This window comes from Myotis nattereri (genome assembly GCF_964212035.1).
Source record: "Myotis nattereri genome assembly, chromosome: 4".
Classification (NCBI taxonomy): domain Eukaryota; kingdom Metazoa; phylum Chordata; class Mammalia; order Chiroptera; family Vespertilionidae; genus Myotis; species Myotis nattereri.
Genome location: NC_138079.1, coordinates 9,815,103 through 9,840,870, shown reverse-complemented (window position 1 = coordinate 9,840,870; position 25,768 = coordinate 9,815,103). Strand labels below are relative to the sequence as shown.

At 43.3% G+C, this 25,768-nt stretch overlaps 1 protein-coding gene across 4 annotated transcripts; it reads right to left on the bottom strand.

The window, feature by feature from the left end:
- Positions 1–25,733, bottom strand: ZNF131 (zinc finger protein 131). Of its 4 annotated transcripts, XM_081090411.1 has the most exons (7): positions 25,391–25,733; positions 24,348–24,449; positions 15,967–16,111; positions 9,518–9,875; positions 9,193–9,415; positions 2,744–2,874; positions 1–2,154 (listed from the first exon to the last, which is right to left on the bottom strand). In XM_081090411.1, the coding sequence occupies exons 1-7, from the start codon at positions 25,512–25,514 to the stop codon at positions 1,468–1,470; spliced, it is 1,770 nt and encodes a 589-aa protein (XP_080946537.1). In that variant the 5' UTR covers positions 25,515–25,733; the 3' UTR covers positions 1–1,467. The 4 variants fall into 4 exon arrangements, with proteins under 4 accessions (XP_080946537.1, XP_080946536.1, XP_080946539.1 ...); XM_081090410.1 differs by having other exon boundaries at positions 9,193–9,875; XM_081090413.1 differs by lacking the exons at positions 24,348–24,449; positions 25,391–25,733 and having other exon boundaries at positions 9,511–9,875; positions 15,967–16,231.
- Between the last annotated feature and the right edge of the window lie 35 nt (positions 25,734–25,768).

Genomic DNA, 25,768 nt, shown 5'->3' with positions numbered 1-25,768 from the left:
TTGAGAATTCAATGTGATTTCAATTTATTCATTTCATCAGTATTTCCTAACTTCAAAGAGAAAAAAAATATGCCAAACAGAACAGACCTGAATTTTGTGCCCACTGTTCACCAACTGCAAATATCAACCTCTTTAAACTGGTTTTTGAGGAATGGAGGTGTGTATTGAAACTTTTATATCTCAATTCATGTGTCAATCATGTTAATATTGGTACATAAAGTCATGCTAATACAGATGAGAAAACATCTCTGACCACAAACCAACTTCCACACTGGTAATTAAAAAAATAAAGAGCCATGAATACTTAATTTTAAAGTTTACTTTAAAAATGTAAATATCTCCCAATATTTAACAGGTAAAGAAAATAGCATATTGGTTTATGTGGTTGTTATATTTTATTTTCCAAGTAATACTGATTAAAAATATTTACACACCTACTTTGAAGTCCACAGTTTAGCACTCTTATTTGTATGGCTTTAAAAGTTATAGCACAAGATCTTTACATTAAGGATCGGGGAAAAGATTCATTCAAAACAAAGCCTGATATATTATATACATGTTTTTCTCTGTACTTTATTTTAAATACATTAATTTTCAAATGATGCTCATCCTTTTTTTTTTTTAAATCTGGTGGTAAAATACTAGTGCAATTTTTCTTCAAAATAAAGGTTACCACAGACATAAATGTATTTTTCCAATTGAAAATGGCCCTTCAGCTGCCATTAAATGAAATTTCTCAACCTAACTTAAGTGAACTGGTAGCTTTCACCATAAACAAAAATAGAAAGTACTACACTGCATCATCTACATCGCTCCTCACAACACAAACTTTGAAAGAACCAGAGATGCTTTAGAGAAGTTCAGTTGGTTTTGAAAGGCACGTGGGTGTAGATCTTTTTTTACATTCTGGACATTTTGCCACCATTTCTGTTGCAGAGATGACACCTGTGACTATCGGGTAGACAAGAACGCGTTCAAACTAAAGAAAGCCAGAAGCCAAGACGTAACTGCACAGTAACAATGCACTTTTCTTCATGCGGCCTGTTTCCTATGGATTCACTTTTTCTAGCATGCATTAGAATACCCGCTTGTATTCTAATGATTTTGTTTGACTTTACAATATGGAAAAACTCCGAGGAAGAACACAACCTGGGGAAGAGAAGGGGGGGGGGGGGGGGGGACCCTTACCACAATGAAAATAGATACGTTCGTACCCAACTACATATAAGAATATAATCCGTTTAAAGTTTCCAGAAATATACTTCTCAAAACTTCCCATTTGCTATGGGCAACATCCCTCCTCTGGGGCATGAAGTGGGAGGGAAATCAGCTTGTTTCAACAGAAACAGTTCAGCACAACAAGGAAGAGTTGAACTTTGGTCCGCTTGTCTGTCAGCTCAAGGACAGTCATGCTGCCCCACATCAGTTCAAAAGCCCAATACATACATTAAAAATATATTCGTTCTTTCACTCTAAAACTGGCCTCGGCATTCTGTCCTCAGTCCCTGGGCTTTCCGCTGGGCAATCCTCTGTTGGTTTGCTCTCTAAACCCTCAGCACCTCCCTGGTCTTCCGTGGCCGCCTCAGCTTCGACTTCCTGGCTGGGCTCCCTCTCCTCCTGCTTCATGATGTCAGGGGCCACTTGATCCAAGTCCGCTTGGAGCAGCTCAGTGTGAACTTCCAGGGGCACCTGGTTTAGCCGTTCCACATGCAGCTCCTCCACGTGGACTTCAGTACCTTCTTCAGTCTGAATTCGACCCACTTCTAGATAGCTCACCTGGACCTGCTCCGGCAGCTCGCTCATGTGGGAGTCATGCACTTGGCCGTCCTGGAGCAGATCTGGATGGACCTGCTCCACAGTCACCTGTGCGGAGTCCACCTGGACCTGCAGCAGCGGCAGCACATGCACCTTCCCCACCTGTTCTATGATAGTCATGGACGTCACAGGCTCCGTCTGCACTCGTGTTTCCACGGAAAGAACTTCTTCGGTTACCAGACGCTCCGTAATATTATGAGTATCGCTGAGATGCCTTCTTAATTCATTTCCTTGCATAAACCACAAATCACATAAAGTACAATGGTTGGGCTTATCTCCAGTGTGTATTACCAAGTGATCTTTGAACTGGTCCCAGCTGTTAAACACACTGTTACAGACCTGAAATAACCAAACATCTGGCATTAACAATACTTATATTCAAACTAAAGAAAATATGGATTCATTTATTCTCTGTAAGGAAAAGGTTAAAGAGTTTTCTAAAAATGTTATATGATACTTGTAATATATGTTCCAAGGGATTTAATAATTCTTTTATTTGTTCTTTTAGCTGATGTAGCTAACAAATTAAATATATTTTGGGAAATATTTTAATTGTGCCCTCATTGTTTAAATTCTAAGAATACAAAGTAACAACATTATAATTTCTCCCAAAACAAAATTTAGAGCACTACATTATTGGGGTAAATATACATTAATCAGTGAAAAACCCATGATGGTCCGGCTCTCCCCGGCCCACTCCTCAGTTTCAGATTACTTGCTAGTTAGAACAGAGCTTATGGACTTTGGTGCCACCCAGGGTTCAGCAGAAAACACTACTGTAACCCCCTCATAGAATTACGACAATGAGGTTCTTGACTCTCACTTCTTTCCACACTGTCAGCTCTCAGCTTCGGCTCCAGACCGGGACCCCCATGGTCACTGACTTCAAACACAGACTCTGCTGAGGACAGGACACACCTGCACGTACCTGACACTCGTAAAGCTTCTTTCTTCCCTTTTTTGCCCCCACTCCAGTTTGGCACGCAGTCAGGTGACATTTGAGGGTGCTATTTCTAGCAAATCGTTCATGACAATTTGGACATTCAAAAGGTTTTTCACCTGTTAGAATAGAAAAAGTTATACTGACAAATTAAGAAAAATAAAAAAATCGAAATAGAAAATGTGGGTCTAAGTTCTGTTCCATAATCTCATATTTCTTAAAAATTATCTTCCCTTAAAATTAAGATTGATCTCTATTTTGGGGAAATGCGTTACTGTCCATTCCACAGGCATTTTATGAGCATTTACTGTGTGTGCCAGACCATGCGCTGGTTGTGTGATGAGGACAGAGAAATAGTCCTTGTTTTTAAAAGCTTCACGCAGGTGAAAGACCTGGAAACGAACACATGCTGCACCATAGAAGGCCTGTTACAGACAAGGGGGCCATGGGAAATGTACGCAGACACAGAGAGGAGAGGGATCAATTCTGCCTGGAACGGAGAGAGGGAAAAAGAAAGTTTATTCTAGGCAGAGCACGGTGGGTGAGCAGAAAAGGGGGAGGTATCTGGCTTAGAGCACCAGCCAGGATAAAGACACAGAAGTGCACATAGGTCTGGAGTGGGCTGTGCTGGGAGAAACTGTAAGTTCAGTTTTGTGTCTGTTGGGTTTGAGGTGCAGAGTTGTATAGTCAAATCTGGAGCCAAATAGAGGTGGAGCGGTACACAGATGAGCAGTGACATTAAGTGGTGATAAACTCTGATGTGGATGAAGCTCTCAGCCTGTTACGTGGTAACAGAATCCAGGACAGAACCCAATGAAATACTAAGTTAAGACTGCAGGTTGATGAGGCCGCAAGGGAAACGCAAACAGAGCAAGCAGAAGAACAGAACACTGAGGGAATTTAAGGAAGTTCAGAGGATGAGGGTAGTCATCAGCGCCACAGTGAACAGAGACGTAGGGAGGAAAACGAGGGGACAGCAGTGCTCCAGCAAGAATGGCGTGAGCGTGTGGTGCGATGGGAAGGCAGACGCAGCGGGAAGAGGCACCAAGTGAGGCAGGGCAGTGAAAAGTCAGTGCAGAAACTTTCGAGAGGGTTTGGGAGAGAAGAGAAGTGGCTAGAGGGGACAAGCCAACGAGCGAGCGGGAAGAGTCATTACCTCTTTGGAAAAGGAGAGGAGGGGGGGGGGGGAGTGACAGAGGGAACAGTCTAAGAGGAGAGTGAAGTTGTGGGATCCAGAACTCAGCTCTGAAAAAGTACATTACTTGAGAAGCTCAGATGGTTAGAGCATCATCCTGCTACGCCAGGGTTGTGGATTTGATTCCCGGTCTGGGCACATGCAAGTCAACCAAGGAATGCATACGTAAGTGGAATAACAAATCAATGTTTCTCTCTCTCTCCCCCTCCCCCTTTCTCTCTCTAAAATCAGTAAATAAAATTAAAACATTAACTTACTTAAACATGTACACAAAGGTATGTGTACAAGTATAGTTAGTGCTGCATGGTTTGTAACAACATACCAGAAACAATCCAGTATGCATCACCAGGAGTGGTAGCGGAAACCACCCACACACACACACACCGAAATGCCCTGCAGCCCCAGTGAGAACAATGAAATAGACTGACAAATGCTTCATGTATTTAAACTCGTTTAGGATAAACTGAAGCGCACAGCACCATACTACATGCTCCTCTGTTCCCTTAAAAGCTTAAAAGCTCCGTGTGCGTCTCTCTATGGTGACTTGAAAATGCAAAAAATGTATCTGGAAGGATAAGTAAGAAAATGATGGCAGTTGTGACTTCTGGAGAGACCTACTGAAGTAGGAAAGAGGTTCACTTTACAGAGCAGGTCATCTGAGCTTTGGTATTTAAAAAATCAAGTCTAATAAGCCCAGTAAAATCTAAACATAGCAACAGATTAATTGTATTTTGGCTGTGTGGTATACAGTCTTCAAAGTGCCCTGATCGTTTTATTTGCCACAAGCCTGTAAGTAGGCATCATTACCCTTATTTACAGAGACAAGGAGAGGCCCAGAGATAGAGTGACCAGCCAAGTGCCTCCCGGTGGCAAAGGCCAGGACCGGAGCAGGAGCCTAGCTCTGACTCCCAGTCCTTCCTGTGCCTGAGCACCACCTCTGGGAAACTAGGAGACAATCGCTGGAACACGGTTAGGGATCTTCTTTGGGTTCTCACACCGGTGTCCCACAGGTGTGCCGAGCTGATGTCCGAGTGCTTACGCTCTGCATTTTCCCCAGTGTATGACCTCCAATCACACAGCCAAGCAGAAGGTCGGAGCCACCCCGCTTTACTCCCACATCTAGCCCAGCACCAAATCCTGTGGATTCTGCCTACTTCACGCTATACTCGCAGCCCTTTTCCACCATTACTGCCTTTATTCAGCCCCTCATTCTTGTTCCAATTACTCCAAAAGCTTCCGAATTGGACCTAGGTTTCACCCATCCAACCTATCCAGGCAGGCCTCTCTCTAAAACATAAGCCTGAACAGACCTCTTCCTGGCTTACACGTCTTTAAATTGACCGGGCCTTCCAAGATAAAGGAACTCATTTACAGCACTTCTGAAAATACCTACATGATCTCACCTCACCTCCGTCACTTCCTCTTTCCCACTCACCGGTACACTATCATGGCGCCCACGTGCATGCCCTGTGGTCAGCCGTCCTAACCGTTCAGCTGCATCTCCTGGCTTCCTGTCACTTGGACCCAATCCTCGAGCCATAATAACCTACTAGCAGTGCTCTGAGCGAGCTGCTTCCTCACTTTGCTCTGTGCCTGTGTGGCTTCATTTCGTTAGCCTGGAACGCTCCTCTCCTGGCTAACTCCTGTTCCCTGGGAGTCACCATAGGGTGCGCCTCTACGAAGCCACCCTGTCCCTTCCGTCAGAGACAAAGAGCCAGGCAGGCATCCCAGGCTCTGGTCTTACCCCTCCCAGCACTCAGTCTGCTGCACTGTTATTCCCATGACCTAGCAGGTTGGCATTTTCATTACTATTTTCCAAATAGAAACGAAATAATTCAGAGGATGAGTAGCCAAAGTCGTAGAGTACAGTGCATACTTTAAGAATGTATGAGAAACCAAATCACTAAATAAAAACATGCAAAATATGAAACTGGGAGGGGGGTGCAATATGTATATTTTGAGGATAGAAAACAGGACAAGGATAGTTTTCCTTATTTTTACACTTGACTTAAGAGAAAAAAACAATCCATTCTTTATGAACATCAGCATAATTTAAACCTGTTTACTTGCACTCCTCTTGAATTCACTCACTCACTGATCACATCTACAGCTTGCCACTAATTATTAGTGCAACAATTGAGGTTAAAAAAGCAACAAAGTTCAGTTTCCTTTACGCACAAACTTTTAACTGTTCCTCCAATGGGCATCTGGTTCTGTACTCTGTAACAGCTACTTAAGTTCAATAAATTACTGCACATCATTGTGAAAAAAAAAAAAGACAAAGACATCCAACAAGGTCTTTTAGCTCTACATCCTACTGTTCTACCGAAAACACAAAGTGCAGGACTTGGAAAGCACATTTTAAAACTTCCCAAACGGCCTAAGCTGTCTTACTTTCAAACAGGTAAGTCACAGGTAATGTTTTCAGCAAAAGAGACAATTGCTTCTACTTTCACACTATCGGGAAATTACATGAGTGATGACCTGTTGCGGCACTGAAAACCCCTTACCCAAAACATGCTAGTTACCAAGTAACGTTTACGTGCCAATTTAATGTGCTTCTGGTATGTTAATCCTTTCCCTAAACAACTGCAGTTACCACAAAAATGTACATCAGTAGACCATTAAAATAGATGAATGTTATTTAAAAACCGATAGCTATAGGGGTTTCCAAATATGCAACAGGTATATACATATAATATTTGAAAATAAGAAAGCATTTCCCAAAAAGATTTCATAAATACCTATTAGTTACCCAAATTAGTGTACCTTAAATAAAGCCTTTTATTCCTGACAAGAAAAAGTTAAAGGAGTTCATCACCACCAAACCAGTGTTACAAAAATGTTAATGGGCCTCTTTAAGAACATAAATATGAATAATAAAATGGCAATAACTACATATCTATTGATAACCACTTTAAATGTTAATAGATTAAATGCTCCGATCAAAAGACATAGGGAAGATGAATGGATAAGAAAACAAGACCCATGTATATGCTGTCCACAAGAGACCCACTTCAGATCGAAAACACATACAGACTGAAAGTAAAAAAAGTAGAAAAAGATATTTCAAGAAAATGAAAACAAACAAAAGGGTGGGGTAGCAATACTTATATCAGACAAAACAGACTTTAAAACAAAGGCTATAGAAAGAGACAAAGGAGATTACACCATGATAAAAGGCCCAAAACAACAAGATGGTACAGCCACTGTAAACATGTATGCACCCACATTGGAGCACGTACACATCTAAAGCAAATCTTGATGCACATGAAGGGAGAGATCGACAGTAACAGTCACAGTTAGGGAACTTCAACACCCCACTGACATCAATTGACAGATCTTCCAGACTAAAAATCAACAAAGAAACGGCAGCATTAAATGACACATTAGACCAGATGGATTTAATTGGTATTTTCAAGCATTTCACCCCAAAGCAGAATATACATTCTTTTCAAGTACACACGGAGCCAATATTATTTACAAGTCAAGCTACGGAAGCAACCTAAGTGCGTATCAATGGACAATTGGATAAAAAAGCTGTGGTACACATATACAATGGAGCATTACTTGACCATAAAAAAGAATGAAATCTTACCATTTGCAACAACATGGATGGACCTAGAAGGTATTATGCTAAATGAAATAAGTCAGACAGAGAAAGACAAATACCATATGATTTCACTCATACGTGGAATCTAAAAAACAAAAAATAAACTAACAGAAATAATTAGAAAACAAGTTAATAATTGGGGACGAGGGACTGAGTGAGAAAGGTGAAGGGGTTGAGAAGTACACATTAGCAGTTACAAAATAGTCACAGGGATGTAAAACACAGCATAAGGTACATCCTATATAATAAAGAGCTGATATGCTAATTAGATTGGACAGCAGAACCACCTTCCAGAGTGACCTTCCGGAATGACCAGTGGGCGGGGGGCAGGGCCATGAGGCAGCCGGGGCTGCGAAGGCCTACTCTTGCATGAACTTCGTGCATTAGGCCTCTAGTAGTCAATAATATTGTACTATGTATGTTATGGGTGGGTTCTATTATTTATTAGGGAGGGAGTCACTCTGGAAATTATGTAAATGTCTAACCACTATGCTGCATATCTGAAACTAATATAAAATACTGAATGTTAATTGTAATTAAAAAGAGAAAGAAACACCTGTTAAATCTATACTGAGCCTGTAGTAAGAGATTCCCGTGCTATTTGTATTTATTCAGTTCCTGAGTATTAACATCAAGAATCTAAATAGTGAGGGATAAAAAAATTAGTTGAATCTATCAAGTTTCTCAGTTTCAAGTAGCGAGCAACTCTGAAAAGTGAAGGATCTATAAAAAAATTTCATCCAAAGTTGTCCAAACTCCAGCACCGGAGAGAAAGATTCTGAATAGTGTGAGATGGCAACCCTCTATTCACTGTGTTAACAGTCCAACAGCACGTAGGAGGACTTGGAAACAAGTGTCCAGACGTCTGGCACTTAGTACACTGCAGCACTGCTGTCCCCCACACCTTTGCTGCAGTGGGTGTAGGGACTCCCCAAGTTGCAAGTCATCGGTGGTAGTTCCTGTGTCTGGCACAGGAGATATAACAAAGAATACTTGGGGAGTGGGAACAAGCATAGGGAATCCGACAGGGAAAAAATAGGCAAAGGGGTTGGAGGCGGACTCCCTGGGACACTCCCTCAAGCCTGGGGCACGGGATAAAGACAAAGACCTTATCCTTCTCATGTCCCTGCTTGCCCATCAGTCCTGACACGTTTGCCCATGGAGAGGTGGGAGGGAGATGGACCTGTACTGTCTACCTATCTACCAGGCCCAAACAGATGACCCGATGAACATGAAGGCACCAACATACCCAGGGTTGTTTATAAGTGCATTCATCTATGTAATGTGTTAACATAAGACAGGAAATGCAAAAATAGTAACAGTGAAGTTTCACTATAATTAAAATTTCATAATTTATGACCCATAGGAAATAATTACAAACTGTACTTTACATATTTTTTTAAAAAATATAAAAATTGGCAAGGTGCAAGAGGGATGATCACTTCCAAAGTTGATACTGGTTTTGCTTTTAAAGCATCAATATTTCAACTATTATTATAAAGACAGTCTGCATATTATAAAATATGAGAGATGGTTTCTGTGGTACCAATAAAAAAGGACTTAGACATTTAGAATTGAAGTGATTTGAAGAAAATATACTTTTAACATAGGTATGTGCTAATTAATTACCTGTATGTTTTCGAAGATGCTCTTTAAAATGTCCAAAGTGGTCAAACTGTTTCTCACAGTACTGACATATGTGAATTTTTTTCCCAGTTCTTTGCTTCTTACTGACCCCACCTTCCTCAAGGTGGTAACAACTGAGGTGCTGTTTCCACGCGCTCTCCCGAAGATACCTTTTATTGCATATTTCACACTTGAAACTCTCAGTGGAGTGTGATTTCATGTGTTCCTTAAAATGGTAAAACAATTTAAATGAACGGTTACATTTCTCACAATGGAACAAGTCCTTCACATGTGACAGCTGAAGTTCCACAATTTCAATACCTTCTACCTGTTTGCTTGTGGGGTCAGATGCACAGCCTTCTTCGTTAAGCTGCCCTTTCCTATCACCTTGACGGTACTTGCTGGTAATGTCTGCCAACAGTGCCAGCGCCGAGTCGTCGGAGGACCCTGTGTTCTGAATGTACTTGATGGACTGCTTGGCAGAAGCCACGTCCTCCAACGTCTCCATGCCTTCGTCTTCCACTTCGATCGTGCCTTCAGCAATCTCCACCTCAATTTCAACTGGTTCTGATTCCACGGATGGCAACGACTCAGTGATGACATTAGAAGTTTCTGCAATCTTCCTTTTCTTGGCCTCACTTTTTCCTGTGCTATTGTCCTCTAGTGGAGCAGCGTTCTCTTTGTTCCTGAAATACATAATGTATGAATTTAAAAATCCGTAAGATCAAAATTCTAGTAGGCTTTTTTTGAAAAAACTGAAAAGCTGATAATAAAATGTATATGAACAGGCAGAAAGAAGATTGGAGAGTGTATCCTACCTGATTCCAAGACTTATTGTAAAGCTGCAATAAGTTAAGACCAGTGATACTGGTGAAAGGACACAGAAAATGAATGGAACAGAACAGACTCACATTCACCTACCAACTGACTTAAAAATAAGCCTGACTTGCCCTAACTGGTTTTGCTCAGTGGATAGAGCGTGGGCCTGCGGACTGAAAGGTCCCAGGTTCGATTCCGGTCAAGGGCATATACTTTGGTTGCAGGCACATCCCCAGTTGGAGGTGTGCAGGAGGCAGCTGATCGATGTTTCTCTCTCATTGATGTTTCTAACTCTCTATCCCTCTCCCTTCCTCTCTGTAAAAAAATCAATAAAATGTATTCTAAAAAAATAATAAAATAAAATAAGCCTGACTCATGTTCTTGTATCATACACAAAAAAATTCAAAATGGATCATAGACTAAAATATGAAACCCAAAACTTCTACAAGCAGGAGAAAATCTCTATAACAAATGGATTAGTGAACAGTCTCTTAAATAGCACACAAAAAGGAAAAACCTTAATAGCAAAAATTGGTAAAATGGATTTCATGAAAATTAAAAACTTGTGCTCTTTGAACTCACAGTTAAGAGAAAGGCAAGGAACACCCGCAAACATATTTGTCAAAGGTCCTGTGCAGAGAATGTAAAAAAATCTCACAACTCAATGAACACAGTCAGAGAAGATGCTCCACGGGTCTGTGTTTCTGCACGTCTTAGGAACTGAAGGCTATGGTTCTGGACTATCTTTTCAAGGATGTTTGCAATAAAGTCAGCTGCGTGGGAAGACAGAGCCAGCGCTCCCTCAGGGGCAGAGGAAAGCTGAGCTTACTGTCCCATATGGTGATGTCCCCTCTGGGACGAAGGGCAGGCAGGTCTGCTCACAGCCCATTAAGGAGAAAGCCAACCTGGCTTTCTAGGGACTGTGCAGTTGGCTGAGTCCAGGACCTTAGGGAATGGTGCATGGTTAAGCTCAGCACTGCAGGGTGGCCAAATCCTGCTGTTTAGAGTCCTGTTGATAGCTGTCTTCATTAAGCCCAGTGTGAGAAGAGATGAATGGATTAGCCCCTATTGGTCAGATTAATCAGAGTGGTCAGGGAGAGGTATGCTAATGGGAAAATTCACCAGAAGCTGAAGTATATAGAAACGAGGCACTGCTGGGAGACATCTCTCCATGTTTCTCGCATCCTGGAAACAAGGACACTGGCAGCCTCTTGTTCTGGACTATCTTTCCAAGGTTGTTCGTACAGCAAACGGCCTCAGAAGACGGAGCTCGCCTTCCTCCAGAGGACGGGCAGGTTCACTCTGGCCAGTGGATCCTCTGGGCGAAGGTCAGGCAAGTTTGCCTGCAGCTTGCTATAAAAGATTTGGGTTTCCTAAAGCTCCAGAGTCCTCAACTGTGACACAAAGCACCCAGAGTCTAGCACCCACCTAGGCCACTGCGTCACCCTGTGGAACTTGGGTACAGAGGGTAAGAAAAACTGATATAGACATGAAGCTTCTACTGTGAGAAATAAAGTCCCTTCTCCATGACTCACGTCTTCTACCAGCATCTGTAAAACTCAGCCTGCAAATAGGATCGAATCTCAGACCCTTCACCGCTCTTACCAATAACCCAATTTTTAAAATGGGCAAAAGATGTGAACAGACACCTCACCAAAAGATAAACAGATGGCAAAGTAAGCATGTAAAAAATGCTCAACATCACTAGTCATTAGGGAAATGCAAACTGAAGCCACTGTATACCTAGGAGGGCAGCTAAAATGGAAAGGCTTCACCATATCAAGTGTTAGCAGGGCTGTGGAGCAACTGAACTCTCAACCCTGCAGGCTAGGATGTAAAATGGCAAGCACTTTGGTGTTTGAAAAAAATTAAACACATCTGTCATACAACTCAGCTATTTCATTCCTGGGTCTTTACTGAGAGAAATGGAAGCCTAAGTCCAAAGAATGTACACAAGTGTTCACAGCCTCTTTATTTGTAAAAGCTAAACACTAGAAACAGCCCTAGCCGCCTTGGCTCAGTGGATAGAGCGTCAGCCTGCGGACTGAAGGGTCCCAGGTTCGATTCCGGCCAAGAGCACATGCCTGGGTCGCGGGCTTGATCCCCAGTAGGGGGTGTGCAGGAGGCAGCCAATCAATGATTCTCTCTCATCACTGGTGTTTCTATCTCTTTCTCCTTCTCCCTTCCTCTCTGAAATCAATAAAGATATATATAAAAAAACAAAAAACTAGAAACAACCTAAATGTCCATCAACAGGTGGCAGATCCATACAGTTGGAACAGCCCTAAGCAATAAAATGGAACGATAATACCTACAGCATGGATTCTCTCTAAAACACAATGCTAAGTGAAAATGGTCAAACATGAAAGATTACACCAGGGGTCCTCAAACTTTTTAAACAGGGGGCCAGTTCACTGTCCCTCAGACCGTTGGAGGGCGGGAGTATAGTTTAAAAAAAAACTATGAACAAATTCCTATGCACACTGCACATATCTTATTTTGAAGTAAAAAAACAAAAAGAGAACAAATACAATATTTGTATTTGCATGTGGTCCGCGGGCCGTAGTTTGAGGACCCCTGGAATACACAATGTAAGAGGCCATTTATATGACATTCTAAACAAGATAAAACTACAGTGGTTGCCTGGGGCTGGGGGCCAAGGTCCACTGCAGAGTTGTGAGAAAACTTAGGGTAATGGAAACGCTCCTATGTCTTAACTGTGGTGGTGGTTACACCATTGTATACAACCAACAAAATTCAAACTCTATACTCAAAATGTGTGGATTATGTGTAAATTATACCTCAATTGACTGGGGAGGAAAAATCTGTAAGGCAAATGCTGTCTCCTACCAAAGAACAGGAAACTTCTCATTTAAATAAATAATGATGCAATTTCCAGCAAAGCAAAATAAGGTCCTAATATTTTTTCAATTAAAAAATACTTGCGTCGAACCGATTTGGCTCAGTGGATAGAGCGTCGGCCTGCGGACTCAAGGGTCCCAGGTCGATTCTGGTCAAGGGCATGTACCTTGGTTGCGGGCACATCCCCAGTGGGGGGTGTGCAGGAGGCAGCTGATCGATTTCTCTCATCATCAATGTTTCTAACTCTGTCCCTCTCCCTTCTTCTCTGTAAAAAATCAATAAAATATATTTAAAAAAAAAAATACTTGCATACTGCAACATTGAAAAGACACCTTATACACCTTCTGTATCTGAAAAAGTTATTTATACAATAACATCAATAAAGAGGTGCCTTAACCAGCTGATTTAATTATCACTAAATTAATTTTTGCTTATCTTTAAAAAATATTTTTATTGATTTCAGAGAGGAAGGGAGAGGGAGAGATGGAAATATCAAAGATGAGGGAGAATCACTGATCAGCTGCCTCCTGCATGCCCCCAGCTGGGGATCGAGCCAGCAACCCAGGCATGTGCCCTGACCAGGAATCAACTGTGACCTTCTGGTTCATGGGTTGACGCCCAACCATTGAGCCACACAGGTGAGCTAAAATTAATTTTTATTCTTAAATGTTATTATTATAAACAGCCAAATATGTAACAGTTATCTTCCTATTTTCAAAAAAAATAGAGTATACTGCACGCCTCACTGGTTCAAGAAACAATTCCACTCATTACTGTTTTACACTGAAAAGCACTGATGATTATAACTACTATAAGGATCCCAGTCTATAATAAATCCTCTAAAAGGTTCTAACCAGAACTAGGAAATGGCTGTACCCAGTTGTTCTTACCTTCCTCTCCCAGGACTCACACAAGAACGCAACTAAATGCCTCCCACATCCAACCTAGAATGCATTCCACTGTTCTGCTGCCAAGGACTTTCCCTGCAGTGAGATAGTACTCACTACCATGTACAGCAAAGGCACCGCACAGACACAACATTTTTTAATGAAGATTCTCATTTAGTATTTAACCACAAATTTGGTATTGCCCCATCCATATACAGGGTATCCCAAAATGTATTCACACATTGAGCTGATAGCTCAATTGATGTTTCTTTCTTTTCAGATTTAACACATTGGAATTAATAATTATTCAAAATATATAGACAGTTTTTTGGGACACCCTGTATATACCCCTAGTCTATCTTCACTTTGAGAAGATATGACCTAATCAAGTACATATCCTTAATTCACTTCTATTTTGCTACCTAGTACTCTGCAGGAGAGTACTGATCTGTTTTAATCAGTATGCACTCATCCATCCAACCATTCACAGATATTTACTGCATATATATGTGCCAGACAGTAGGCATTAGAGAATATTTACACACTACCCTCTTAGCAGAAAAGTTTAATCTTTTTTTTTGCAGAGAAACAGTATTTTTTTTTTTTTAGTTTTATTGCTTAAAGTATTACAAAAGGTATTACATATGTCTCCTAGATAAGTTTAATCTTGAACTGTCATCAAACTAATTCAAAGCTCATTAGAAGGAATGATATATATTTTTAAAATATATTTTTATTGATTTCAGAGAGGAAGGGAGAGGGAGAGAGATAGAGAGACATCAATGATGAGAATCATCGATCAGCTGCCTCCTGCACGCCCCCTGCTGGGAATCGAGCTTGCAACCTGGGCATGTGCCCTTGGCCAGAATCGAACCTGGGACCCTTCAGCAGGCCGACGCTCTATCCACTGAGCCAAACCGGCTAGGGCAGGGGTGGGCAAACTTTTTGACTTGAGGGCCACAATGGGTTCTTAAACTGGACCAGGCCCGAACAAAAGCATGGATGGAGTGTTTGTGTGAACTAATATAAATTCAAAGTAACCATCATTACATAAAAGGGTACGGCCTTTCTTTTTTTTTTTTAGTTTTATTCATTTCAAAGGGGCCGGATCCGGCCCGCGGGCCGTAGTTTGCCCACGGCTGGGCTAGGGCAAGAAATGATATTTATAAATGACAATTTTTTTAGTTATTCTAAATTATAACTTATGACTAAACCACACCAGTGAACTAGACTAAATTATTTTGCCCGAACTGCCCTTTAATGTTATGCCAATGACCTACACTGAGGATCATCATAAGGAACAGAGCAAGGAGAGTATTTACACCTTAGAGTATTATGTGCCAGACACCATGCTAAGCACTTTACATGCATTCAATTCATTTAACTCTCACAAATAAGCCTATGCAGAAAGTACCATTATCATCCCCATCTGACAGATAAGGAAACTGCGCTGCTGACAGGAGGCTATCTGCCTTAAAGCCACACACACAGTGGCAGAGCTGGGATATTGCTCAGAGTGCTTGCTCTGAATCACTATATTACAACACCTGCATCCATCCGTGAAATCTTCATTCATTTTATCAGTTAATGTTTTCTTAATACTTCCTATGAGAAATTATGTTTTTTAATACCAGGAATCGCTCCTAAGCAATTAACTTATTCTCATATTATAACCATGAATATTGTTAACTGAGTAGTTTTTCCTTTTTCTTTACACTAGGTGTTTCAGAACTCAAAGCTAGATTTGGTCCAACTAGCAAGTATACAGACTTCAACGGCATAAACTTTGGCCACCATATTTCTAACTTCATAATTATCACCCAGACTTGGCCTATTTTATTGTCACCAATTTCCTCACTTTCAAAGAGTACTATGTTAATTTGTGTAAGCTATTCCTTTTTTAGAATAAGGCTTGATACAAATTAACAACTTGAATTCAACAGAACAGTTTACAGAGAACTCCTTAAAAGCTACCTACTCCTTACTGATGCAAAAGATGCTTTGTTAGCCTTAGCAGTTTTTACATAAGGACAGGAAAGCAAGTAAGAGGGAAAGAACAAATTGTAACCAGAATTTTATAAATCCCTAAATATTCTTAATTTGAAAACATCAGTTTATATGGCATGACACACACAATAATTTCTTGCCTACCACGGTGAACATGACTGAATATTACTAACTGCGCCTCATTAAAGAGGCAAGTCATTACCTGACTTCAAGAGCTTTGATAGCTTCCAGCATTTGTAGAAACTCTGCTGCTTTCCACACATCATTGGCTTCTTCTTCTCCTTGGATCATTAACTTCGCTGTATATGTGAACTCGATTAAGTGACTAAAGGCCATTTTACTAACACCTGTAAAAAAGACGTGCATTAGAATGTATTCATGTTGATCCAAATCTTGTAACATTTAGTAAAAAAAAAAAAACACCCAGTGTTTGGAACTTGACTGGTACTTGTCACTTTTGAAGATTATTTCCTGGCAGAATTTTCAGTAACAGTACAATACTATTGTAGCCAAGTTCTAGCACTAACTATCCAACTACCTTAAGACCTTTCCTAAAGATTTCCTGTGGGTTCTTACAGAAGAGTAACCTGAATAATGAGAAACACCACAAAATATAATGTAATATGACCATGTTACATGCTACCAAATAAGGAAACTTAAGTAACTGAATTCACTAAGGCTAATTTTTTTTTGGGGGGGGGTGTGGGGGGGCCCACTAAATCTTTTTTTTTTCCTGGTTGTCTTTTGACCACATTATTCTTTATTATATGAGAACTAGAGGCCTGGTGCATGAAATTCATGCATGGGGAGGGGGGTCCCTCAGCCCAGCCTGCATCCTCTCCAATCCAGGACCTCTCGGGGGATGTCCGCTGGCTCCTAATCGCTCGCCTGCCTGCCTGATTGCCCCTAACCACCTCTGCCTGCTGGCCTGATGCCCCTAACTGCTCCCCTGCTGGCCTGATTGCCCCTAACCACCTCTGCCTGCCGGCCCAACTGCCTGCCCCTAACTGCCCTTCCCTGCCGGCCTGATCGCCCCTAACCACCTCTGCCTCAGCCCCTGCCACTGAGGCTTTGTCTAGAAGATGTTCAGTCTAATTAGCATATTACCCTTTTATTAGTATAGATAGCCTGAAGATAGACAACTAGATTTTTGCTGGGTTGTGTTTTTTTGTTTGTTTTTTAGGGAGTTTTGACCAAATGTTTCAAAGTGCAACAAACATCCTTTTAAAAAACAATGTGTAAATTTTTCCAGGAATGGAATGAAATTTTGACGGTTAATAGAATATATATATATCAGGCACAACTCCAAATACTTTACAAGTACTAACTTACTTATTCATTATAACAACCCTATTAAGTACTTACTATTATAACCACCATTTTACAGATGAGGAAATGAGACACAGATAAGTTAGGTCACTTACCCAAGTCACATAGTTAAGTGATAATAAAACAAGGATCAAACCAATGGCCCACTCCAGGTCCATAGGATGATGGCAGGAAGCACTCCTGCCTAGAACAGTGTGACTACCATGGTCTCATTCACTGCGGTCCCAGTCTCTTATAATCCCAAAGTCCCCCAATCTCTTAAAACCAGTTTCCCCATAAATTTGGCAGCAAAATTTGATTGGAACTGACATGAGGCTATTTACAGTTTTTACCCCAATTAGAATAAATAGTAATATGCTATGCTGCTGAAATATTATTTGGTTACAGTGTGTTGTCCTAGACCCCATGGAGAGTAAGCATTCTGCAATTTCTCTAGTCTTAGGGAATTCCCCCAATTAGTGAAAATTCTCACTCAAAAAGGATGCAGTGTACTTGCATGTTCTGTCCTTGTTAGTAGGATTAAAATTTGATGTGATGGTAGAGTTGCTATTAGAGAAAACTAGGTGCTTAGGGATGTGGTTTCAGGAGGAATAGAGAAAGAATGGGTTTAGAAATTTGGAGGCTCAGGTTAGAAGGCTGTGTCCTGAACAAGGAAATTAACGTTCGTTGAAGATTTGATGCAGGTGTGAATCCAAGTCACAAACCCCAAGGCAACTGGTTTTGAGGACAAGAATTTTTATTTGAAGCCAAAGGTGAACCTCTGGATCTAATCAAAGGTAACTTACTTGACCAGGGATCTAGCAAACAGGAAGAGTGGTAGCTCAGCCTGCACAGTGGTAGCTAATGACAATGTACAGTATACTCACAGAGCAAATTGGAAGTGAAACCTACTTCACATGCATGTCACCTGCTTTTACAAAGTCCTCTAAGACGGGGATTCCCAACACTGGCTACACACTGAAATGGTTCTGTGGCAGTGCTGCCCTACCTTTGCTGTACATAGGCATCATCTAAGATCCTAGACTGAGTCAGCAGGTCTGGGGTGTAGCCCAGGAGTCTACACTTCCAACAAGCTCCCAGGTGATGCACATGCATCATTGGTCCTCCGACCACACCTTGAAGAATGAGGACCTAGACAACTTTAAACACAGATGTTTGGATCCCAACCCTCAAAGATGGGCTTAATTGACCTGGAGATAAAGCCTGGACATTAGTACTTGCAAAAGCTCCCCTGATGTTTCTAATGTGCTGCCCAGGACGAGAACCACCACTACTGGTCATTATTTGTATTTTACAGATGGGGTGGGGGGGTGAGGGAGCAGTACGCTCCAGTTCCAGCTAAGATGGAGAGAGCACACTCTACCGTATCTTCTCCATTGATTACAACTAAAAATCCCGTCAGGATACAAAAGGCAAATGTAAAAGGACTCTGAAAAATCAATGGAAGCAAAAGGATTGGAGAGAGAAATCAAAACTGAGTCTCCTGGTTTTTACTTTTCCTCCCACATATCCCAGCTTAGACTCAAGGACAGTCCGAATCCCATAACTGTGCAGCAGGTACAGACAGAGCAAGCTTCCAGAGAAACTCTTCCTGGCTAGAGAACCAGGAAAGAAAATGGAGAGTTTGCGTGCATGCATTTTTGGAAAAAATACTTGGTTTTTACTGTTCCATCTCAGCCCTCCCGAGAGACCAGCCCCAGTGCTGACGCTGCACACCTGTGGTTGGTGGCCACCAAGCAAGGGCCCAGGCTAAGAGACAGTTCTGCTCTCTGACAGAAAACTAGGGAACAGATCATATGTGAAGAGCATGAAGAGAATTCCTGCTATTTTTTTCCTCTCCCTTTTCTCTCACCACTTTGCCTAAGAGGCAGATCCCATGGTGGGCAGTGTAGATAGCACAGGGAGGATAAAGCCCCCGTTTTCTAGCTGGAGGACCAGGAAAAACACATCCTGGGAGCTAACTGGCGAGGAAATCAGAGCTCTGTGTGTGCAGTTTCCAGCTTACCACCAAGCTGTGCACAAGGAACTGATCTGCGGAGACATAGCAAAAGCTCTGCCAACTGCACTATGGCGTGAACTACCACCCAGGTTGGCACTCCCGGACATGAAGAGCACAACAAAAGTTCTGAAAACAAAATTGGAATTGGATCTACAGCCCACATAAGGCAGTCTGACCCTGACCAGGTTGCTCGCCTCATAAAAGAAACCAAAACAACAAAAGCATTCACCAGGGTATTTTAACAGCACCCAGGGTGTGATGACTAATATTCAAAATATCCGTGTCAAAAAATTTAAATAAATAAAACAGACATATTTTCAGATAAAAAAAAGAAAAAGCCAAGATATCCAAGTTGACACAACTGACAAATAGTAAAACCAGGACTACAACTCAGGTTTTCTAACTACACAGCCAGAGCGTTTTCTATAGCCAGGTGAGCTAGGCAGATAAGACCCCAATCCCAAAGTTAATGGCTTAAGAAGACATTGAACCAGGAAGGTGTGGCTCAGTGGTTGAGCACTAACCTATGAACTGTTTTATTCCTGGTCAGGGCACATGTCCAGGTTTTGCGAACACACCCAGGTTTTGGGCTTGATCCCCAGTAGGGGGCATGCAGGAGGTAGCCAATCTATGATTCTCCTTCATCATTCATGTTTCTAATTCTCTCTCCCTCTCCCTCTCTGAACTAAGTAAAAAAAAAATATGTATTTTTTTACATAATCAGACATTGAGCCAAACTGATTGTTTTATATATATACTAGAGGCCTGGTGCACGGATTCGTGCACTGGTGGGGTCCCTCAGTGTGGCCTGCGGGGATCTGGCCAAAACCGGCAATCCAACATCCCCCGAGGGATGTAGTAGTGCACCACTGCACCACTCCCACTCATCCTGACCCCGCTGGGCCGGCAGCCACTCAGTAGGCTCACTGCTGCTCTGCTGAGGTCTCCATTCGCCCATCGTGAAGCGATACCAGCATGTCCATGACCAAGAAGTGGTGGCAGGCTCACGCCCAGTCAGTTCCAATCCAGATGGGGGAGGGGCGTGCAGGGGGAGTGTCCGTCAGAGAGGCTTGTACTGCCACAGTGGCACTTGTCAGTCGTGAGCCCGGCACCTAGCGCCCATAGGTCAGCTGAGCGGCGCTGCCACTGTGGAAGCACACTGACCACCAGGAGGCACCTCCTGCATTGAGCATCTGCCCCCTGGTGGTCAATGTACATCATAGCAACCAATAGAACAGCCGCTTGGGCTTTTACATATATATACTAGGGGCCCAGTGCACAAAGATTCATGCACGGGGGGGGGGGGGGGGGTCCCTCAGCCCGACCTGCACCCTCTCCAATCTGGGAGTCCTCAGGGGAACCCTCTCCAATCCGGGAGTTTCTGTCTGTCTTTGCAATCATATGAGCAAATTGTCTGAGATCCCAACCCAGTTTGGTTTGTTGCTCACAGAATAGTAGAAGCATTTTTTTTTTCTTTGCTTCATTGGTGGAGATTTCCTGGAAGTTCTAGGATATCTTCCCTTTCATTTTTCCTAGACACTCTGATTTTACTTATGTCTCTCACCTTTGCTTTCCCTCCATCCCCCACCGCAACAGTAACTTGCTCCAGGCTCACTTTGCTCTAATGTCTAGGAGATCCGTCTGCCACCAGAACTACGATTCCCAGCATTCCTGGTGCTCCCCATGCTCTGGGCTTCTGCTTCAGGTCCTGGAGCTGCCACCAGAACTACTATTCCCAGAATTCCTGGTGCTCCCCACACTTTTAGTTTTCCCTTCCTGCTCTGTCTCCATCCCATGGCCTCCCACTCTGCCAAATCCTCCAAGCCACCAGCTCTCCCTCTCTGCTCTCTGTCTGGCGGCTTGGGGAGCCAAGTTCCCCAAGCTGCTCCACTCTCTGCCGGCTCTCCCGCTCTGCTCTCCACCCAGCGACTGTATAGGCAAATTAACCTGTCATCTTAATTTGCGTACTCACTCCTGCTTGGCTGGTGAGTGTAGCGGATGGACAGTCAATTTACGTTTCTCTTTTATATAGGATACTAGAGGCCCGGTGCACAAAAATTTGTGCACTGGGGAGAGGTGTGTGTCCCTCAACCCGGCCTGCCCCCTCTCAGTCTGGGAGACCTCAGGGGATGTCCTACTTAGGCCCATGGAGTGGGCCTAAGCCGAAGTCTGGACTCCGCCCCCATCACCCCCTAGCTGCCTCTGGCCTCCCTCTGTGGGAGCTGACCTGGCCAATCAGGGGAAGGCAACGCCCCCATCATGCATGCCTCTGCTGCTGCTACTGCCGGTCACTGCAGCTGCCTGAGTTTCAAGCTGGCCCTGGCAGTGGCAGCTGCTGCGGCTTTGTCTGGAAGATGTCTGCTCTAATTAGCATATTACCCTTTTATTAATATACACTAGAGGCCCAGTGCACGGATTTGTGCACCCCTCAGCCTGGCCTGTAGGGATGAGGCCAAAACCAGCTCTCTAACATCCCCCGAGGGGTCCTGGATTACAAGAGGGCACAGACCAAGCTGAGGGACCCCACTGGTGCACGAATCCATGCACCTGGCCTCTAGTACTTATATAAGATTTTTGGTTAATCTCTTCCCACCCTCCCCCCTCCCCTCTGAGATTCATTAGTCTGTTCCACATTTCCATGCCTGTGTGTTGAGCGTCTGCCCCCTGGTGGTCAGTGCATGTCATAGCTACCAGTCGAACAGTTGCTTAGCCTTTTATATATATGCTAGAGGCCCAGTGCATGACATTTGTGCACGCGGGGGGGGGGGGGTACTCAGCCCAGCCTGCGCCCTTTAGCAGTCCAGGAGCCCTTGGGGGATGTCCAACTGAAGGCTTAGCGGGGAGTGGGCCTAAGCTGCAGTTGGACTTCCTTAGTGCTGCCACAGAGGCAGGAGAGGCTCCCACCACTGCCACTGCGCTCACCAGCCATCAGCCTGAGCAGCGCTCCCCCTGTGGGAGCGCACTGACTACCAGGGGGCAGCTCCTCGTTGAGTTCCTGCCCCCTGCTGGTCAGTGAACATTATAGCAACTGGTTGTTCCACCATTAAGTCGATTTGCATATTACACTTTTATTATATAGGATACACACACACACACACACACACACACACACATATATTACTGATTTCAGAGAGAAAGGGAGAGGGAGAGAGAGAGAGAAACATCAATAATGAGAGAGAATCATTGATCAGCTGCTTCCAGGGAATTGAACCCATAACCCAGGCATGTGCCCTTGACTGGAATCAAACCTGGGACCCTTCAGTTCACAGGCTGATGCTCTATACACTGAGCCAAACCAGCTAGGGCAGGGGTGGGCAAACTTTTTGACTCGAGGGCCACAATGAGTTCTTAAACTGGACCGGAGGGCCGGAACAAAAGCATGGATGGAGTGTTTGTGTGAACTAATATAAATTCAAAGTAAACATCATTACATAAAAAGGCACGGTCTTTTTTTTTTTTTTAGTTTTATTCATTTCAAACGGGCCGGATGCGGCCCGCGGGCCGTAGTTTGCCCACGGCTGAGCTAGGGCCAAACTGATTCTTTAAAACTGAATCTGGCAAACAAAAACATTTTCTTTCTTATCGGTCTATAGTTAAACACCGAAGGCTGTGTGTGCTGTACCATAATGGACACAGCCGGTCAGAGGTACTAAGAAATAGAGAGACATCCAAGGTGACTGGTCTTCCGAAGAGAAGACCCTACTTCTCCAGGTAGTTCGGTACTCCTTGCTGCACCAGCAATCCATAATCTGGCCTGGCGATTTATTTTACGTTCTTTACCATCTCTCTAAGGTAGACTAAACCACCCATTCTCCCTCCTTAGGGACACTGTTTCACAATAAAAATCTCTGCAACATTTCCTGCACTCCATTCTTTACCTGTTGCTTATCTGTGATTAAAATTGCAAATTTTAAAAAGGTTGTCTTATTCATTAAGTCTTCATTTAATGGGTCTAGCATAATGGGTAATCAACTGACAAATAGCCCCAATTTATTAAGCTTTGACAATCTACTAAACCCTATGCCAGGCACTCGGCATATTATTTCAATTAATCAAGTCTATTAACCCACTTTTCATATGAGGAGGCCAATATGCAATTGAGATAAAGTAACTTGGGGTCACACCGTACCTCAGGTGAATAAATGCATGAAACCTTAGCTTGTAATAGAAACCAATACCATCCAGGCCACTAGATTCTCACTTTAGTAAACTTAGTGGATTTCCATTATGCCTGTGCTCTCTGTCCATCACAGATAATCAGAAAATAATCTACCCATGAACAGAGCAGCTAGAATGCTAGACAAACTACAAGGTACCAAAATAAAAGGATATTCTTAAACTCTTTACATTTTTTTACTCCCCTAGGCACAAAAATTTTTCCAAGGGAATAGTGTTTCTAGGCAACTCATTCATAACAAAGAGTATATATGCCATTAAAGAGGTACAAAACCAAAACTCAAGAGCCTTGAAAGATGCTAAAATTCAATATTTATGTAGGCAAGCTCATTTATTTCCTCGTTCTGAATTGTGACTCTCTTGCTAGCTGGGCAACCTTGGGCAAGTAACCTTTGGAGCCTGATCTCTGATGTGTAAACTGGAAATACCACTTACTTCAAAAAACTGCTGCTCTGAACCTCAGGAAAATGCACATAGACTACATAGCACAACACCTAACAGTAGAGGGCCATTATTACAGAAAAGTCAAGCAAGTACAAAACAATCACTTATTTTATTTCAAATCACTTATTACTGTAAGACAGTACCTAGTGGATAACGCTTTCCATCCCTGACCTTCTACAGCCACTGGAACTTCTGAATGCTACTACGGTCATCTTTTCTAACCCTTTCCACATTCTGGCAGCCCACCTCACACTGCGCGGGCCATCTACTCGTAAAGGCTTCTACAGAATCCTTCAGCGTCCCCAGGCTGAAACATAAGCCCACTGAACAAAGATGGGAATTTGCTTGTAATACATGTTTTCAAAAGACAGTGAATGGCCATGGGTTTTAGCAGTGGAAAAGACTCTTTTAAGAGACCAACACCTACCATCTAACACAGGAGTTTTTCCTGGCAGATCACTGTACTAAGCACTTTACTGAAAGTAAGAATTCTCAGGTGTCAAAAGAACAATCTATCCAGTCACCTAACAGGAACCACTGATAACTGTGTCCTAAGGTATCTCACTCAATTAACTGTTTAAAACAACATCAATTATAATGTCTGCTAAGCAGTATTATTTAAAACAAGTATTTACCTTCTATTTCCACCAAAGGTTCCTGAGTAAATTCCTGAAAGAATTTGTAGAAGAACTTACTGCAAGCAGCCAAAACAGCCTTGTGGGCCTTAAAATGGTGACCTAGGTAAAAACAAAAACAAAAACACAAAATCAGACATATCCACAAAAATCAAACATATAACTAGAACACAGGTTAGAAAACTACACAGTCAGTCTTTCTTCATAATATAACTATAAAACTATACACATTGCTGAACTAGTGTCAGAATACCCTTGCAGCTATCTTGACCAATTTTAATCTCAATTAGACACAAAGCCCCATCTTTACCCCAGAGACCCCAATGAAGTCAGTTTTATAAAGGCCAGTTTACTTCCGGAGGTAGGAACCTCCTACCACTTAAAGAGTGAAAGGCACATCCTATTCCGTTGAAATTACCAAACATAAACACCACCCAAAAGGCTCCCGACCATTTGGGGAGGGAGGAGAAAGAGCCGCAGGACAAGCGGGAGGCTGCAGGTGCTTGCTATGGGAAAAACTTTCACAGGCCCAACGTGTGGACGAAGCCTATTTCCACTCAATTGGAGACACCCAAGCTGGGCTGGCTCCATTACAAATGACGGACAAAGGGGGTTCCCAAAGAGGGTACTGAGTGCTGCAAAGGATTCTCCGTCTCCCTCCAAGACCATCTGAGAAACTAGGAAAAAATAAAAATAAAAATCCACCTTCTCCCACCTGGCTCCTGGGAGCTACTCCCAAATCAGCTGATCCGGAGAAGACGACTGACCGAAGACTCAGAGACACCGTCCCGGTGCCCACAGCGTAATCCCGCACGCGTGTGTGCAACGGGAAAACTTCAGCAAGTTCCAAGGCCACGGGCATGTGGACGGCGTGCCTGCCGCCAAGTCGCCTCTGCAGCCCGGCCCGTGGGAGCGGACACCCTGGGTCCCGCGGACCCCGGGGGGCAGCCCGCCCCATCGGACGTGGGTAACGAGGCGGGTGGGGGGAAGGGGGATGAGGGCCGATGCCCCTAATTCGCTCGGGCGCCCACTCCGCTACCCACCGTCGACAATCAGGGTGATGTCAGTGAACCGGTCCTGCTCCCGCTGCTCATTCAATCGGTCCAGGATCATCTTGTGATGTTCAGGGAACTCCTGCAGGCATTCCATCGTCTCTTCGGCCTCCATGGCCGGCGGGTCGCTCTACAAAAGAGGAGCATGATCGTGTACACCCATGAGTTCGGGCTGGGGCACGGAACCCCGAAAGCTGCAGACAACAAAAACCAACACCCCAGCAACGTGAGCAGGAGGGGGGAGGGTAAGGCGAGAAAGGCGAGAGAAGAAAGGAGGGCTAGCCGGTGGCGGCGGCGCGCCGGGGGCCGGACCGAGGCCGCCCGCCTCCGAGCCTGACCTAATTGGAGCCGGGACACGCGAGCTGGAGC